We start from the raw sequence: 19248 nt of genomic DNA, 5'->3' as shown, positions 1-19248 counted from the left end.
AAAAAACCTTCTTTTTTCTAAACAAGAAGCTATTTTCATAAATTTCAATGCATTTTATAAGGTAATCTAACAAGTGCACCTTAACTTAAAACACCATATGTATATGTTGATACATATTTATGTACTGCAATGGGAAGCTCCTTATCAGATAGAAAAGGATTGGTGACCTAGCCTCCAAAACATCAGCAGTAGGCATCTGTGAGGTTCTTTCCACGGTCTCTTTGGAGGTATCCTCAGCTCCAAGGAGGATGTGCATGGATAAGGTGTTGAGCAATGTAGCACTGCCGTCTGTGAGTAATTTTTGCATGTTATACAGGAGCCCATATGATGTCTGTCTGATAGCCAAGATTAGTGAAGTATCAAGAAGAACTTGATACCCCCCTTCCTGAATGTACATTCCAAACTTCAAAGTTTCTATCATTTCTTCTTGGTGATGAAAAATGAATGGATTAAACGACTGAATACTCAGAGAAACACTTTTGCCCTATTTGCCCAGAGAATTTGCCCTATTTGGGCAAATACTCAGAGAAACACTTTTAAAAAAGAAGAGGAGCTTTCAAACATCTCCATAAACCATCGCTCTTCAATAAAACACCTCAATAACCAAACACCACCCTTTTCCGCCAAAATCCATAATGAAAAAAGGGAAAGTGGATTAACACTAACCATTAACTCCTTTTTTATGATCAAAATGAAAAGTGCGGTTCCGATGTAACACAAGCTATTTAGCTCAACCCTCTTTCAATTCAACCCTCATTCGACTAAATCTTTATTTCATTCAACCCCCAGTCAAATCAACCCCTGCAATCGGTTTGCAGAAGTTGAGGTATGTTATCTTGAACAGGGGAGGGGGAGGTGGTAAATTTTCTGTGGTTCTGTGTACATCTAGAGGAAACATGCTAATAAAATAAAAATATGACCATTCGATTTCCTGTTTTTAGTTCTTTCCAAATGTCATGGTCACTTTTCGGACAATACATACCCACCTATCATTTGCATATTATGTAATTTGCGTTTTATTGAAAACTATATGTATTTTTAACAATGCGCTTTGATTTTTGAAAAATCGCCGACATAAGCCATCATAGGAGGGTGAGGGGGAATAGCCAAACTCCCGTTTCCAGTGATTTTTATTCGTTTTAAATTTGACTTGAGTATTCACTTTGATCGTTTCAGGATTTAATTATTTATTTATATCAGTACTTGTTACCTTTATTACCTCTGATTGCCAAAGATTTGGTATTGTTTAATATAGTGAATATTTATCCAATTTTTTAGGATTTCGTTCAGTTTGAAATGAAGGTTTGGGCCGGTTATTGAACAAAGATTTTGATTCAACAGTAATTTAAAGGTAATATACCCAGAAGAATCCTCCAAATAGATTTTTGGAAAGATAACACTTGAATGTAAATGGAACAAGAGAATAAATGCATAACAGGGGAATAAATGAGCTCTCTTTATTCCTAAATCGTTAAACTCTTTCATTTGTAACTTTGACCTGAGCATTTGCTAGGTATGGAGTGGAAAATATGCCATTCTGACAACACTGATGCACATGATGTCTTTTGATTGAGAGAAAAATCCCTCTCAAAATTCATTGGAAGTTTGAACTTGACACTCTAGCCCTACTTGAAACACTTCAAATGAATCCTTTTAACAACCTGGATTCAAGTAGTGTTTTTTTCTTTTTATTTCAATATATAAAAAGATCCCTTACCTTGCTGCACATAGTATTTTCATATTTAGTTCAAAATCCTCCTCAATACTCCTTGAAATTCTCGACTAAATACCATTAAACGTTCCTGAGATATCGCAGATACACTCTCTTGACAATTGGGATGCACATACGGTCTTTTCATTAAATCCAACCTCCCCCACAATATTCTCAGGAAGTTCAAACTTAATACCCCTTACTGCTCCTGAGATATTGCAGACATGTCATTTTAACAACCTGGATTCATATGGTCTCTTCCGATGTAATTCAAAATCCTGTTCGATATTTTCTGAAAGTTTCAAATTAATAATCTTAGCCTTCCTGACATATTACAAATATGTCCCTTTAAAAACTGGGGTGCACACGGTGTCTTTAAGTTCAGCATCCCCCAAACTGTTCTCTGAAAGTTTCAACTTAGTAACCTCAAAATAATCTGGAGATGTGCTGTTCCCATGATCTAGATACATATGATGTCTTTTAATTTAGTTTAACAGCCCCCTTAGGAGTCCCTGAAAGTTTCAACTTAATACCAGTAGCCGGTTCCTGAAATCCATATAGATACTCCCTTTTGAAGACCTGGATTCACCAAGTGTCCTTTGATTTAGTGCTACACTCCCCTCAATATTCTCTGAAAATCAACTTAATACCATTAACAGTTCTTGAGAAATAACAGATTCATCCTTTTGAGCATTTAGAAACATATACAGTCTTTAGAACTAGTTTAACATCTCCCTCAATATTTGCTGAAATTTTCCCGTTTATAATCTTAGCCATTCCTGAAACTTCACAGAAAGACTTTTTCAAAACCTGGATGTACTTAAACTCTTTTGATTTGATTCAATAGTAGAAGTAGTACTGGTAGAAGTGGTAGCAGTAACAGTTGTAGTAGCAGCCACAGACACGGTTAAAATCGGAGTAGTAGTAGCTAAAATCGCAAGTAATCGTAGTTGCAAGTGGTCGCAGTCACAATCGTAAGTACCCGCCGTCGCAATTAGTCGTAGTCGCATGTAGTCATATTTGTAGTTGCAAGTAATCGCAGTCATAGTCACAAGTAGTTGCAGTGACAGTCACAGGAAGTTACAGCCACGGGTAGTTACAATCACAAGTAGTCGTAATCGCAGTCCCAAGTAGTTGCAGTAGTAGTCACAAGCGCGTTGTTGGACTCACAGTCACAGTCAAATTCGTAGCAGGTAGTCGTAGACGTAGTCGCAGTAGTAGTAATAATAACCCTGAAAGTTCCAAGTAAATCCCATTAGCCGTTCCTAAGATATTGCAAATACGCTCTTTCAATAACCTGGATGCACATAGCGTCTTTTAATTTTTTTCATTCTCTGAAGTTTCACATTAATACGTTTAGCCATTTCGGACCCAGCCCGGTTCAAACATTCCCTCATCTTCAATACCCAATCCTACATGTGAAAATGGCAGATTGCATAAATTATAACCTTTGGCAAAGGGGGTTGTGTCATCCCCGGAGAAAAAGTTATCGGACCTTTTGACTATTCTGAACAAAATGGCTATCTCAGAATTTTCATCAGTATTGAGCAGGGGATCTTGAAAGGGCTAGGGTGACAGGGTTGCACTCAGACCACTTTCCAACATCTTTCTCAACATGCCCTAAGCTTAAAAATAATACCCTCAGCCCTTCTGATGACTTAGACGTACATACTGTCTTTAGATTTAGTTGAACGTCCACCTAAAAATTTCATAAACTTTCACCTTAATACCCATAGCCTTTTCAGACCCACCCAGAGTTAAATATTCCAAACTTTGCGAATATAAAATCCTATACATAAACAATGGGCACGTTGCATAATTTACAACCCTTGCTCCTGGGGCCGTTGGGGTTATGTCACCCCCGGAGGCAAACTTATTCGACCTTTTGACTATTCTAAAAAAATTAGTATCTCATAATTTTGATTAGTACTGAAGGTGGCAAGGACTAGGGTGTTCCTTTCAACATACTGTAAAAGGTTCAACTTAATAACATCAGCTGTTGCTGAGATATTGCTGATAGGCGCTTTTGACAATCAGCATACACTTAGTGTGTTTTGGTTTTGTTACACATCCCTCCAAACATTTATAGAAAATTTTATATTAATACCCTAAGCCTATTTGGAGACCCGGGATCAAACATGGCACCTTTTCCTAAAAAACAAACCTAAATGTACATAATGGGCAATTTGCATAGCTTACAGTCCTTGCCCCAGGGGCTGTGGTGGGTCATATCATCCCCCGAGGGGTAGTTATTTGAGTTTTAGACTGATTTGAACAAAATGGCTATCTGAAGGTGGCGAGGACTAGGCTGGTTGCCCTCCAATCACTTTAAACGTTCCCTTCAACATACCAGAAAAGGTTCAACTTAATAACATCTTGACAATCGGCATACACTTAATGGGTTCTGATTTTGTTACACATCCCTCCAAACATTTCCAGAAAATTTCATCTTAATACCCTAAGCCTATTTGGAGACCCGGGATCAAACATGGCACCTTTTCCTAAACAAACCTAAATGTACATAATGGGCAATTTGCATAGCTTACAGTCCTTGCCCCAGGGGCTGTGGGGGGTCATATCATCCCTCTAGAGGTAGTTATTTGACCTTTAGACTGATTTGAACAAAATAGCTATCTCAAAATTTTGATCAAACTTGTTTGGAAAAGAACAGCTAAAAAGGCCATGCAAAGAGGACTGGCTGCCTTCTGATCATATTTCGATATCCTCTTCAACGTTTTCGGCAATTTGCATAGATTACAGTCCTTGCCCCAGGGGCTGTGGGGGGTCATATCATCCCTCTAGAGGTAGTTATTTGACCTGTAGACTGATTTGAACAAAATGGCTATATCAAAATTTTTATCAAATTTGTTTGGAAAAGGACAGCTAAAAAGGCCATGCAAAGAGGACTGGCAGCCTTCTGATCATATTTCGATATCCTCTTCAACGTTTTCTGAAAGTTTCACCTTAATGCGATAAGCATTTTTGGAGACCCGGGGTCAAACATGCCACCCTCTCCTAAAAACCAACCGTATCTGTAAACACTGGGCAACTTCTATAACTTGCAGCCCTTGCCCAGGAGTTTGTGTGTGTGTGCACCGGAACTTATGAGACAGACTCTGGTTTCTGGTTCTAGTTAGAAGAATGACAGTCGATTTCAACTATTAATCAAAACTTGCGGAGAGGCCTATTAGAATCATTGTAACTAATTATTTTTCTACGACGATAATTATTAATAAATCATAGGAAAAGACGTAGAGCCAAAGTCTTCGATATAATCTACGCAATATGGGGTATTTACAGCAAAATTACAGCCTATTTTCTTTTAGAACCATTAGAGTGGGAATAGTACAATCTGTCTCGTGACTGAGACCTTATGACACCTTCACTGTTGAGAAACAGTCGTAATATCTCTTAGAAAGAAATTTTAAGGACGAAGATAACGCTAAAAAAGACAGTTTTGCACTCTGTGGGAGGGAGTAAAAGGGGTTCCTCAAATTCTTTTCATCGGGACGTCTACAAGAACAGGCATTCGGATTTTAAACGAATAGTTATCCTAGTCTTTCCTTTTGGGGTTTCGTACTTGATTTCACATTAGTAAGGGGGGGGGGGAGTTCACTCTCATCGTCTCATCTGTTTCAGAATTGAGTTCAGTATATATATTATATATATATATATATATATAGTACTGTACACGTCCCGATGATACAGTACTGGGAGCCCTGCTTCGCCGCCGGGCCCCGACACTCGGCAGGCTTCTATATATGGATTCTCTTCGTTGCTTGTCTTCTAACCACAGACAAGTTGCTGTCTTTTCATACTGCCGTTTTTCCAAAGATATTTTATTATTAAGGCAAGTCCGATTTCTAACAGCGATATCTACTAAGGTTCAAACTTTTGGTTTTATTCTTTAAGGTTTTGAATTGTGGTAATCCCTTGTTAAAATATATACAAATATTTTTGCAATTACTGGTTTTTTGCTCTTTATGCAATTCAATATCTTTTCATTTTGAGGGCTATTCAAAGATACATGATTATTATCGCAAGTCTGATTTCTAACAACGATTTCTACTAAGCTTGAAACTTCTTGTTTTCCTTTTTAAGGTTTTGAATTGTTGTAATCCCTTGTAAAAATATATGGAAATATTTTTGCAATTACCAGTTTTTTTGCTCTTTAAGCAATTTAATATTAACTTCTCCATACATGAAGATCTTCATTTTTTCCACATAAGTGTGACAAGTGTCATGACGTCATTGCAATTTTTACTACATGACGTAGTTTGCAAAAACCAAAATCAAGGCTCTTAACGAATTTTCTCAAACTTCTGACCTATCTACATGGTTTTTTTTTATGCGAGAATATCCCAAGATACCAATTTTTGCGAAAAAATATGGAGCCGTTTTTGAGAACATAGATATATATATACACATTGGGCCTAAACTCAATCCACATTGGACCTAAACTCAAGAAAAGGTTGTTCAAACCCAACCAGACTGAGTGAGGTGTAACGGCTAATATCTTAGTTGTGATTTTGAGGGCCCAGAGTCCACATAGCCTCAATGAAGGGAGAGGGAGGTGAGCGGCAGTTAATCTCAAGTCACTGTGGCGGCCACGAGGAGTAAGTGTTGCATCTTAACCAACCTTAGTAAGAACTAATCCTAATTTTGCCTTTTTACAAGCTGGGATTAATGTTTTACTTAGTGGTGGAGAAAGATAGGGGGTCCCCGTATTCTTGTCACAAGCACGTTTAAAAAAGAAAGAGGCATCTCATCTGACGGAAATTAAGATCTGGGCTCATATATGTCCCTTTTAACAAGCTAAACCTCATTCAGCCTCTATGTTTACAATTTATACAACATACACTATACATTTTACATACACATTTACGAATTAAACAACGTAAACTTCAACATTATATATATTTTGATACTAAATCTTTTCCTGTACTTAGCACAAATCTTAATGATGAAGAAATCAAAATCTCTTTTCAGTAGCCTAATTACTAGGCGGTCTGGCACAATTAACCAAATAGCACATGTTCAACAATTACTGAACGTAACTTTTGCTATGATTGACACCAAGTTCGACGAAACCTGTAAGTGAAGGAATAAACTCTTGGCATTCATAGGAATGGCTAATTAAATCTCAATTAACTTTAGTAGAGACTGGGAGCAGGACTTTTGTCACACAGTAACAGGCGTCGAGTCCAAGCCGATAAATGCTGTTATTGCCTTGTTCCACAACCATGACTCAATGATAGCGATATTATAACTATAATAACTACAGTAATAAATTAATAATTTTGGCATTCATTAAAACAGCAAAATTCAATTTAGGAAATATATAGGTAACGATACCTCTTTTCTCCTTTAGAAAGCTGAAGTTTGAAATGTTGCCGTTCTGTATCCAGCTGCTGCGGCTGCTTCTCTATTTCTGACTCTAGACGTAAGGTTTTTCTAGTTTCCTCCTCCAGGCTCTCTGCCATCAGTTCCATCCGAGCCTTCTCCTCGGAGAGTATCTAAAAAGAAAAACTGCATGAAATTCTAAGAAGCCAAGATTGAGGATTTGAAATTGCTATGCCCACTTCATACCTTTGGGTGTAAACCCATTTCATACCTTTACGGGAGAGTGGAGCCACAAAAACTGAGAGTTTACTATTAATAAAATAGTTGAAACCCAAAACCTTTCATTCATTTACAGTATTAAAACTTCACACAAAAGAATCAGTCAGGTTTGGCATTCTGTTTACTGCCTTAAATCAGTACAAGGTATGACCAAAAGGCAATCTGATACATGTAAGTGTGTTTCTAAGCAGGGTTATTTGGCTGCTCGGAAATCAGGAATAATGCGACCAGCTCACGAAAACCATCAAAGTAAACTCACGAAAACCAATTTTATTTAGTTAAATTAAACCCAAAAATTGGCTTAAAATAAAGCTAATTTTAAAACGGAACTATATCCAGAAAGCGGTCACGTCTGATATTAGACTATTTACCCTGCTTATCAAGCATGACCGAAAAAATCTAAATAGACAATTAGGTGAAAATTTTATCCCTTCAGTGTAAGTATAGTCCCGTTCAAAGTTCTTTGACCCAGTAAAATTCAAGCACAGTTCTTGACACAGAAGAAAAGGCCAATAATCTCTCTTTCTCTTTGGCGAAACACAGCTCTTTATATTTTTGCGAGAGCATACGCAAAGTCACGTCTTACTAGAATCTCAGCTAAATACAATTTACCTGACCCTTTTGTAATTGTTATGGAATGAGTGCACATATTCACTTTTTCCCTGGACCGCAAATATAACCATTAACACGCTATTAGCCAGCACCTTTGAATGTATTATTTATTCTTTCTGCCCTTTTTTCTTTTTTTAATTGGCCGTACGTGTTTTCTTCGTACTTCATTATGTGACATTTTCTGTATAATCGTAATGGATAAGAAAAATTATTTATTAATTTATTATCTTTGATCTAGAAATTCTGAAACACTATACATTCAAACCATGATTCTATGAATCAGATCTATCATTAAAAATATGACCAGAGTATTAAGACAGAACAATTTTTTTAACTTCTAATTCACTTACGTATAATTTTGATAAAATTCCTTCGTTTTGGACATGACAATATAGTATTATCCCAGAATATTTTGACCTATATGATAATTTTCCATGAGCTTAAAATCCTAACAATTTATTACGCGGCAAGTAGGCTCAACCCACAAAGGGGAGGGAGAGGGGGGAGTTGAGATTTGACAGCATGGCATAAATAAATTTTGTTGAAGGCGCTGAAAGCAGAAATTAAAATTATTGCATCATAAATGATTAAAGCAAAATCATCACAACTGCGAATGGATTTATATATAAAGAGAAACAATATTCTGATTCACCGGATAGACAACTCGAATGGATAGAAAATCTTCATGACACATTTAAAAAAAAAGAAAAAAAAAGCAAAACACCCTGAAAATCCCGATCAGATAGAGATTAAACATACCACATTTGCTGGTGAGGTCTGATTCCACGGAATGGCAAGATATAGTAGCTGAGCCTATTTTCGCGCAAACCAAGAATTATAGTCCGTCTTTGATTTTTCAAAAATATAGCAAAAAAAAAAACGAAAAAAAAACAGGCTATGATGTTTCAAATGACGTACCTGCCGAGTCGAAAGAAGTAAGGACTTATTGGCTTTCAGTTTCAAACTAGAAAATGCAAAAAGGACTGGAAAGGGTCAGCAAGACTTAGGCAATGGGATGGAGCATGAAAATTTGGCTAAAGACAAAAAAGCGAGACAGCTGGCAACAGTGGGTTAATGACGACGATGACTCTTCTGATGTTGTTTAACGAAAACGAGCCAAAGGCAGTCGATTCTTCTTAACTGTCATTTTCAGTCTATTCCCTGCATATACGTGTATGTACTTGTATGTAATTATGAGGTATAGATAGAAAATAACCAAACTGGCTTTTGTAAGCCCGAGAAGTTTATTCTGTATCGTTGGAAATCGTTGGAAATACTTAGTACAAGTGTCGAGCAACATGTTAATGTAAAATTGTCGTTAAATTCGGAAAACCCACAGTAAAAATACTGATTTTGTTGCAAGAAGCATATGTATACAAAGAGGGAACCCTTTGACTATTCTGAAAAGAATAGCCATATCAACATTTAAATTAAAGGGAGGATATGAAAAGGTGAAGAGGTGTGGGGGTTGATGATCAGAGGTTGAGTTCGTTGTCCCGCAAGGTTCAGCTCTAAGGCCAGTTCTGTTCTTGATTTACATTAGTAACCTCATTGTCAAGGTGATAGGCTAAAAATCTTTAGCTTGTTTCCGTTTATGTCACCACAAGTCTTTAAACATAAAAAAAAGACACATAGCCAGCAATGGATAATGACTTTCTAGCGGCTTTCGCTGACGAAAGTTCACTTTGTACTACTGTCTGAGCTGAGCCTGATATCTGTATCCCGTTGGTTAATTTGTTTGAGAGGGACATTTTTCGATACGATGCTTACTGCCTGGCCCTGAATTATGACAAGTCGAGCTTAATAATTTTCTTGCGGGCTTCTCAGGCTTACCCTTAACTGTCTGAAATCTACCTCTCAAGGGCTTCTCTTAGTAAACCCAAAGATTGGTCAGCTTCCTTTGGCGTGCTTCGAAATGAAAATCACCCTTTGACGTATCATGTTAGTCTGATTAAATGAAGATATCGGAGAGTTTTGGAATTCTTAGGAGAATTAAACACATTTTCCTAGGATCAACTCTAAAAATTCGCTGTTCGTTGTTTAATTTAGTCTTACGTCTCTTATTGCCCTCCTCTATGGATATCTTCCTTTCACTCCAGGATTTACAGCTCTCCAGGATATATGATAAGCCAACGAGACAACGATTTTAATACAACCCTTTCGACTAATAAGCGTTGCTTGATTTGAAGTTGTGTGTGTCTTTCACTTTCTTTTAACTACATGGCCATGTTCACGCGACCCCCGACACTTTTCACCTGTTTTTTTCTGCTCTATACTCATTTTCGTTTTCATAATTCAACATTTCAACTCTCTTCGTCTCGTCAGACACATAGGCCTCTAATCCCATGTCTGCTTGCCCTGCTGCCGGAATTACCAAGCGAGTGCCACTCCTTTGGTGATTCAGGTGATTCGTTTGGTTCCTTCAGAGATTAAATAAAAAAAAAAAGAAGTTTTTTTTAACTGAAAGTAAGGACCGACGTTAAAACTTAAAACGAACAGAAATTATTCCGTATATGAAAGGGGCTGTCCCCTCCTCAACTCCTCGCTCTTTACACTAAAATTGTTTATTGTTTAAAAAAATAGAGTTTTGGAAAAGTCAAACTTCAGCGTAAAGAGCGAGGCGTTGAGGAGGGGACAGTCCCTTTCATATACGGAATAATTTCTGTTCATTTTAAGTTTTAACGTCGGTCCTTACTTTCAGTTAAAAAAACTTTTTTTTTATTTAATTTTTGAAAGCTTTTGAATAAATGGAGGTTTTGATTTTGGCTCACCGTACATGAATAATCAACACCAAATTTGCATATTAATTTTACCTTTATTTGGTTAAATGGCTTTCTCGAAAGTTGTTTAATTTTATTTACGAACGTTTTTATTAGTAATACATATACGTAACTTACGAATTAACTTACGTAACGAACTTCTATAGTCATATACTTTCAATACGTATACTAGGGGGTTCGCCCCCTAGTCAATACCTCGCTCTTTACGCTAAAGTTCGAATTTTGTTACAATTCTTTAAAAATGACCCCTTAATCACAAAGGCCATTAATTAGAATAAATAGCTCTTATGAAAGTACTAAACAATCTTTGGTTTAAAGAGCATGTTTTTGATTAGGGGGCGAACCCAATCATATACGTAATAATTTCTGTTCGTTTTAAGTCTTGATGTTGCTCCTTGCTTTCAGTTAAAAAACTTGTTTTTTTATATAATTTCAGATCTTTTTTTTTAAATAATGCTGGGAAATCCGGCACCCCCTTCATAGCAATGTCCCTTTCCACATGAAAATTTCCTCGACGTAATGATCCTCCCACATAACCCCCGACCCATCCCCTCTCACTACCAGAAAAAATCCCCCTGAAAACGTCTATATACTTCCCAATAACCAATACTATATGTTAACATTGAGTAAAGTTCATAACTTTTAGCCCGGGAGCGTGGGAGGGGCTCTAGGTGCCATCCATTTTTTGGTCACTTAAAAAGGGTACTGGAACTTTTAATTTCTGCTCCAATGAGCCCTGCCACCATATTCTAGGACAACTGGGTCGTTAAGATCACCTCTGCGGAAAAAAAACAAAACACGCATCCGTGATGTTTCTTCTGGCAAAAAATACAAAATTCCACATTTTCTCAGATAGAAGCTTGAAACCTCTACAGTAGGGTTCTCTGATACGCTGAACATGATGGTTGTGATTTTCATTAAGGTTCTATAACTTTTAGGGGGTCTTTCCCTCTTTTTTCGAAAATCAGCCAAATTTTCTCAGGCGCTTAACTTTTGATGGATAGGACCAAACTTGATCAAACTTATATATTTTAAATCAACATTAAATCTGATTCTTTTGATGTATCTATTGGTATCAAAATATCAAAAGCAGGTAGTTTTTTAGAGTTTCGGTTACTATTGAGCCGGGTCGCTCCTTACAAACTGTTTGATTACAAAAAAAAACTTGTGACTTCTAAGTTACCTTTTCTTCTTTTTCTTGTTTTATCCTCCTTTCTGTTTTTATTTATTCAAATTTTTCTTCTGACGCCCTTTGGAGTGGATGCCCCTGGGCTATATTGGAAACGTATGTCGGTAATGTCTGTTGCGCAAGACCCCTGCAGCACGATGTTTAGAGCCGGTAATTAGTGGTGAAAGAAAGTTTGCCATTCTTTTTTTGTTTCAGCGTGCATTTTTCTCTGCATTCCTGGCCATAGAGCAATTAGAGGGAAATATGACATATTTTTTTTTCTTTTTTTGCTCATTTTATTTATTCATTTTTTTGGCTGAGAGGAAACTTTTCCTGAATTTTCTGAACTCAATGCGAGGGCGTATTTTCCAGACCATTCTTAGGGTGGATGGGGGACAGGACACACATTCTATCTTTTGTGAGCAGGTAGACCGTTTAACTTTGGTTAATGACATTAGCCAACTGGTAAAATTACCATGCTTTTCGATTTATTCAAAATTGATTGTCAACAACTTCGTGTAACTTTGAGCCTGGGAATTGACCGTTCTTTCTTTTGATATATTGAACTCCAGTTCACAAAGACTTCGTATTAATTAGGAAACATAAATAATTCATTCATTAATAAAAGAAACTAATGATTTTGAATGATGATCAAGCCCGAACATTTTTTCTTTTGTCTATTTTGTGAAGATAGTTCTATTATTTCCGATGGCAAGAATTTTCCATCCATTTCTTATTTTGTTCTATTTTCTTCTCAGAGAAAAGACATAATATTTTTTTTTTCGCAATCGATCGGATAGTTTCTTTCCTGATTAACAGAGAGAAAAAACAGTCATCCTTAATCATTTCCTCTTTTTAAAGTAAGACAAGTTATTCAACAAATATTAGATATTTCTTTTACGAATACCTTTCTTCTTCTTACCTGATTGTGAACAGAGAAAAACTAGGTGGAGAAATATACCCATAATTTTCGTAATTACAGCAAGATAACTGCAAATTACATTAATAGGAACAACATTTTTTAGCACTTGAAGAGTTAATAGCTAATAAGGTAAAGAGGCCTGATGCCCTAAGGGGCAGAGGATTAAAGCTTGGACTCAATATACGTTCCGTTTAGGTCAGTTCTACTGACTCAGGGGAGTGTGGGGCTAGTTGAGACGGGAGCAGGTTGATACAAAAATTATTTAAAATCCATAGCCATCAGTAGCCTTAAGCGGGTTATTGAGAATCAGTTACTGTGCAGTGACGCACCTTTATGGGTAGTTTCAGAGTTATGAAACAGTTAGCTACTGTGTGACGAAAACAGTATGACTTTATAAATGAAATTAATTGTTTATATTTTATTTGAGTGAAAAAAGAAGTGCTACGTTTTGACGGAACCCCTCAACTACCATCACACTTTATTCAGCGGTTTTCAGCGAGTAAATTAATTAAGATTTGATTAATTTAGTTATTACAATTTTATATTATGAAAGTTTAAATAACACTTGGTCACTAGGGGCAGATTGAAACAGCATATCAACGTGCCCCAGCACATGATTCTACATTTTTCAATTTAGATCATGATACAAACGTACAAGAGGAAGACGGAAATAGGCAAAACACCAATACAATCATTTAAAAAAAACAAACATGTGAAGCTGTTAAGGTGAAAAAATGACATTAAGGGAGGCAGCTATAGCTTACGAAATCAACAAAATGACATTGTTTCTATTCATCAAAAAGAAAGAAAATCAGATAGTGAGGACCTCGCAATGGGTTATGCTAGGCCGAGGCAAATATTTAGTGTTTAGAGAGTACGTCATATAGCGTACTCATCAAAAAATATATTATGCGTCGACTTCTCATAACATTAAAGTGCTAGCCTATGAGTTAGCCATGGCTAACCACTCAGAAGTATCGGTCCCCGACATCTGGATCAAACACAAATCACCCACACGATAATGGTTCAATTCTCAGACGAGCCAGAAGTTTCAACACGTCAAATGTTGATATGTTTTTCGACCTCTTAGAATGCGCTATTGATCAGTACAAGTTTAAGGATAATTGGAATGTTGATAAGACAGCAGTTCAGAGTGTCCAACGACGAAATAAAATTGTAGCTAAGAAATGACAAGTTGGTAAGGCCACATCAGCTAAGAGGGGTCAGACTGTTACTGTGGCGATGGCTGCAAACACAATCGGAAACATCTTTCCAATGGTATTTGTAAGGAGCACTTTATTGCAAATGGGTCACCTGGTTTTATTGGTACATTATACACAACAGAGTGGATGATAGGAGATCTTCTTTTCTTACAAGTTCATGAAACACTCATAACAATGTCCATTCATCAAAAGATAGTTCATGTCTGGCATTGTTAGACAACCATGATTCACATCTTTCAGTCCACGTGTGGAATAGTCAAAACTCCTTTTCCTAAAGCTATCATGCCCAAGAGCATAATTTCAGGATTTGAGGGATCCGGCATTGTACCATATAATCAGCGAATATTAAAAGCTACCGGGTATCGAAGAAAATTCCGTTAAATGGAACAATCAATGATTTACACAGTTCTTCTGCAGGTCCATCAACTTCAACACGGCCCTCCAGCCAACCTCATCAGGTGCTGGCACTACAACAGCCATTGTGAGTCCAGTAGTAGTAAACATCCACCCGTTTCCTAAAGCTGGCGAAAGAAAACCGACTAAAAAAGGAAAACAGCCTCAGAAGTCGGAAATTGTAATGAGCACGTCTGTTAAGGAAAAATTGAAAACAGAGTTTGAGGAAAAAGAAAAAAAGAAACAGCAAAATGAAGTTTTACAAATCCATAGCAATGAAATTCAGTAATTAAGTTTGTTTGTACCTATATTCCGAGTCAAACCTCGGTTAGGATTGAATTTAATGATTGCATTTTGTAGGTAAGAGATGGGCACTTGTCGTGTATGTTGAGAATAAGAAATTCAACACATGTAGAAACTGCACCTCAGATGTGAAATACAATCCAGTAGTTTAGATTTGTTCATAAAATGAAAACGTTTATAAAATGGCGACTAACGGGAAGAGATGCGTTTGAATTTTACTTTTTATACTTAATTTGAATTGTACTTGATGAAAACGTTTGCATCTTGATCTATAATTGCCTAATTATTACAATCCTTATAATCCGTACCACAATAATAATCCTTACCTAATTATTACAATCCTTACCAGAGTATCAACTTGCCCCATAGTGATATCAACTAGCCCCGATGTCGGGTAAGTTGGTACACTTTGAACTGTCCAGTAAAATAATTCCAATCTTCGGAAATCTGCCATCCTTCATCCGCAAAACTTGCCCTATCCATCTCAACCTTTCTTTCATTATAGCCCTAGAAAGCGGGATTGAACCCCATTTTTCGTACAGCCTACTAATTGCAATACGGTCAGTCAGCCGGGTACCCAGAACAATCCGTACGCAATTTCTCTGGAAAACATTTAGCAAATCTTCATCCGCTTTTCGGAGCACACATGCTTCAGAGCCATATTTAACCACTGTCATCACTGCAGCTTCTAATATTCTAATCTTGGTTTGTCGCCTTATCTTGCTATTCTTCCAAACTTTTTTAACAGTGAAAAAACAACCTGAGTCTTGGCTATTCTACTTTTACCGTCTTCACTGCTCCCACCGTCTTTACTAATAATAATACCAAGGTAAGTGAAGCCGGACACCAGGTCAATCTTTTCGTTACCCAGCGTCACCTTTTCATCTTCACTTATTCCTAGAATTAGTGACTTGGTCTTCTTAACATTAATTTTCAAACCCATTCTAGCGTTCTGAACTCGCAAAACCTATAAAAGTTCATTCATTTTGCTCATACTTTCATCTAGGATGCTTAAATCCTCAGCATAATCTAAGTCCAGGAGAGTTTTCCCTCCCCATTTGATTCAGTGGTCTCCCATTGCCTTTCCTGAGTCCATAAGACAAAATACATCAAAATAATCCATATAAAGGGGGATAGAACATAACCCTACTTAACTCCAGATTTAATACAAAACCAGCTGCTAACCTCATTTTCTACCTTAACCGCAGCAGTGTTATTCTCGTACATAACACTAATCACTTTAATATATTTGTCTGGTATACCATACAAAGTATACCAACTCTTCTATCAACCTTTTTTAAACCTCTTCTATCAACAGACTCGAACGCTTGCTCATAATCTATAAAATTAAGGACCAAAGGTGTTTGACAACTCAGGCACTTCTCAGTTCACCCAAGAGTGAAAATTTGGTCAACACACCCTCTACCTTTTCTAAAACAGCACTGCTCTTCTCTTAAAACTTTGTCTACAGCATCTCTCAGTCTAAACAGTATCATATTACTAAGTAATTTGCTACCTACAGAGACTAGGCTAATGCCTCGATAATTACTACACTCACTCTTATCACATTGCTTTTACAGTGGTTTAATTAAAGTTTTCTTAAAATCGTTAGGTACTTTCCTTTTTCAAAAATCCTATTCATGATCTTCAGCAACTTATTTCTAACCTCAGAGCCACCATATTTAACAAAACTCATTTACCACACTATCAGCACCCAGATCTTCCTTCACATCCAAGGTATCACAAACTTTTTACAATTTCCTCTATATCTTTTCCTGCAATCCTATCTCGGTTTAGCACATTCTCAAAATGTTCTGCCCATCTCTCTTAAACTCTTTCCTTATCACTAATTGTGGATCCTGTCTTTAACTGGGACAAGTCCGGATTGACTACTCTCTCTCGATTTATTAACATGCCAGTACAATGTATTACTATTATGCTGTCTAGCTTCATCCTCCAGATCCTCGGCGATTTTATCCATAGCCTCCACTTCACGCTTTCTTAGTTTAGTTTATACCAGAATAAAAAATACATTTTTGTAACAGAATGTGTGAAATTTAAGAATGTTTTTATGGTGAAATAATACCAAGCATGGCTTGGTGAAGAAAAATAAAATGTAAAACTGTCTCAACTAGCCCCACTCTCCCCTGCCAGATTCTTGCAACAAGACTCAGAATTGTCAGTGGAGCAAAATTAACTATAAGACGGGTTTATAAAACTGGATTAGCGAGCTGTAATTTGTGGAACGGGAAAATTCGAAAATCCACAACCTATGCTTTCCAGCAAGATTGTCTAATTCACAATCCAGATTATAAAAACAAAATCCTAATTATGAGAAGAAAAATTTTTTATAGTCTAATTTTGTTATAGTCCTATTTTAGTTTCTGGGTTATTTTGGATTTTTATCGGTATTTTATTTTATTATTTTGCACAGAGGACGGTCAAGCAGAGGTCTTAACCGAAATATTTGCATTATAATCTACGTTTTTCACTGGCTGTTATTATCCTCGTTTATCTCTTCTTTACGGTTTTTATCAATTTGTCATAGTCAAGATTGTCTGTTGGTCGGCATATTTTATAACCTAGAATATGAGCTCCAAACCGGTGTGTCAGTGGATGAGGATCACGTTTTGTTGAATGAATTCCACCAACCTGCCTTGACATGAAGCTAATGGAAAGATTTAAATACCTCTACCGTCCTTATATACCTTATTTCTCCCCGAGTTTGGATAAGACGTATGACAGAGTATACGTACGACAGACGGATTTCCAGCAGAAGTGGTTACGACAGTAACTTTGGAACCCATAGTTCCTCCACCACAGATGTCAAAGTTTTGCTGAGATCTGACAAACACCCCTGGTTATTTTTCTTAGGACACAAATTTTCGCACCCCCTATCCTTCCCCCTATAATCTAGATAGGGCACTGATCTCAAGAGGCACATCTAAAACATAGGTTCTTACTCTCAACCAAATCAAAAATTTTTTTGGGTAACGAACAGATAGCAAGAAGCGACTCAGGCTAATAGCAACCGAAACTCAAAACAAGGTTTGCTAACGATATACATATAAAAAGAATCGCGTTTTTTATGGTGATTTTAAATATTTACTAGATTCAAACGGACACAACAAACGTTACAAGTCTGAAAAACTTTGCCCTATTCCCGAAAGAAATAATATCCCCGCAAAAGAGTAGGTTATCTTGATGAAACTTACAACATCTAATTTAGCATATCAAAGAACCTCGTGGCAGAGATTTCAAGCTCCTGTCTACAAAAATGTGGAATCACAAAAATGTGAAAAAAAAATTTAAGAAAGCAGTTGCGTTGCATCCCAAGATATTACACCAAGATCAATCAACACGATAAGGAAATATTTTACCATCGAGTAACAGGTTTTCTGTCGGAGTGACTTCAAATCCCTTAAAAAAGGGCTTTGGCCAAAGTTGGAACTTTCTTCTATTTAAAAGACTTGGAACCTTCCCAAAAAATAACCTTTCGATGCTTCTGTAGTTAATCAATATCCAGTATCTTTTGGGGCAGATATGTGTTATCTAACGATTTCACATGATACTTCAATAACTAATTTTGTTTAAACTTCTTTTTTCGTAAATTGTATCAAAAAGCGACCATTAAAAAAGAGGTAAAAACTCAAATCTGTTTTTGCGAAAATATGAAAAGCATCTTCTGCAATAATCCCAAACACGAATGGATCTACTAAGCACTGACCTTTATCCCTGGTTAATAATTAAACTGAACAACACGATGAAGGAAGGAGATAAAATCGAGAGTTGAAAAAAAAAATCATTGTATATCTAATCAAACTTGGGTTAGCAAACAACTTCAAGTATTTTAGTTGTCATAAATTGTTCTCCAGGACATTTTATTAGGACCTTTAAATCGAGTAACCACTCAGATTTCATGAGCCGTAGATTCATTGTACATCCTGTGTCTCTAAGAAAATTTCCACAGTTAAAAATAAACTTTTTAACAAAATAAAACAAGTTTATTTAAAAATAAGTTTGTGTTTAACCTTTAAATTAAATATTAAAAGAAATGGTTTCAAAGTAACAAAATCTCTATTCAACTCAGTAGAAGAATGTATTTGTAGCATAATTCTTATTTTTGAAATGGTAATACGAAAGAATTTCCCCTTTCCCACTATTCCCAGCTCAATATTGGGTCTAAATATTCTGACCCAATACTTAGACAAATAATTTTCTTTTTCAAAAATATAGAAAAAAAAACCTCAAAACAAAATCTAAACCTGGCCCCCCAAAAATAACGACGATGATCAACGATTGAAATGCCCAGGGCTTAAACACGATGAAAATTTTCTTCTTCTGAAATTAATCAATCCTTTATCTATTACAAAAAAGTGGTTAGCCCTTTCGCTCATCGCTGCGAAATCTGATAAGCACTTAGAAATTTACTTTCTGAAATTAATAATAAGTTTTGGTATGAACATTCAAGAACGAAAATGGACCTAAGAAAATAAGACTTAACTAAAAATTGT

General features: G+C 36.4%; 1 protein-coding gene across 2 annotated transcripts in view; it reads right to left on the bottom strand.

Moving 5' to 3' along the window:
• Nucleotides 1-19248, bottom strand: part of LOC148944053 (CTTNBP2 N-terminal-like protein) — a 125410-nt gene that overhangs the window by 37106 nt on the left and 69056 nt on the right. For both annotated transcript variants that reach the window (XM_089099684.1, XM_089099685.1), the window contains exon 6: nucleotides 7067-7227. In XM_089099684.1, coding sequence (XP_088955810.1) covers nucleotides 7067-7227 — 161 coding nt within the window. The remainder of the gene's footprint in view (nucleotides 1-7066; nucleotides 7228-19248) is intronic.

This window comes from Artemia sp. Qi Xiang Cuo, chromosome 14, assembly GCF_049724085.1.
Source record: "Artemia sp. Qi Xiang Cuo chromosome 14, ASM4972408v1, whole genome shotgun sequence".
Lineage (NCBI taxonomy): Eukaryota > Metazoa > Arthropoda > Branchiopoda > Anostraca > Artemiidae > Artemia > Artemia sp. Qi Xiang Cuo.
Note: the sequence above shows the minus strand (reverse complement) of the source record. Positions and strands in the feature narration are given on the sequence as shown.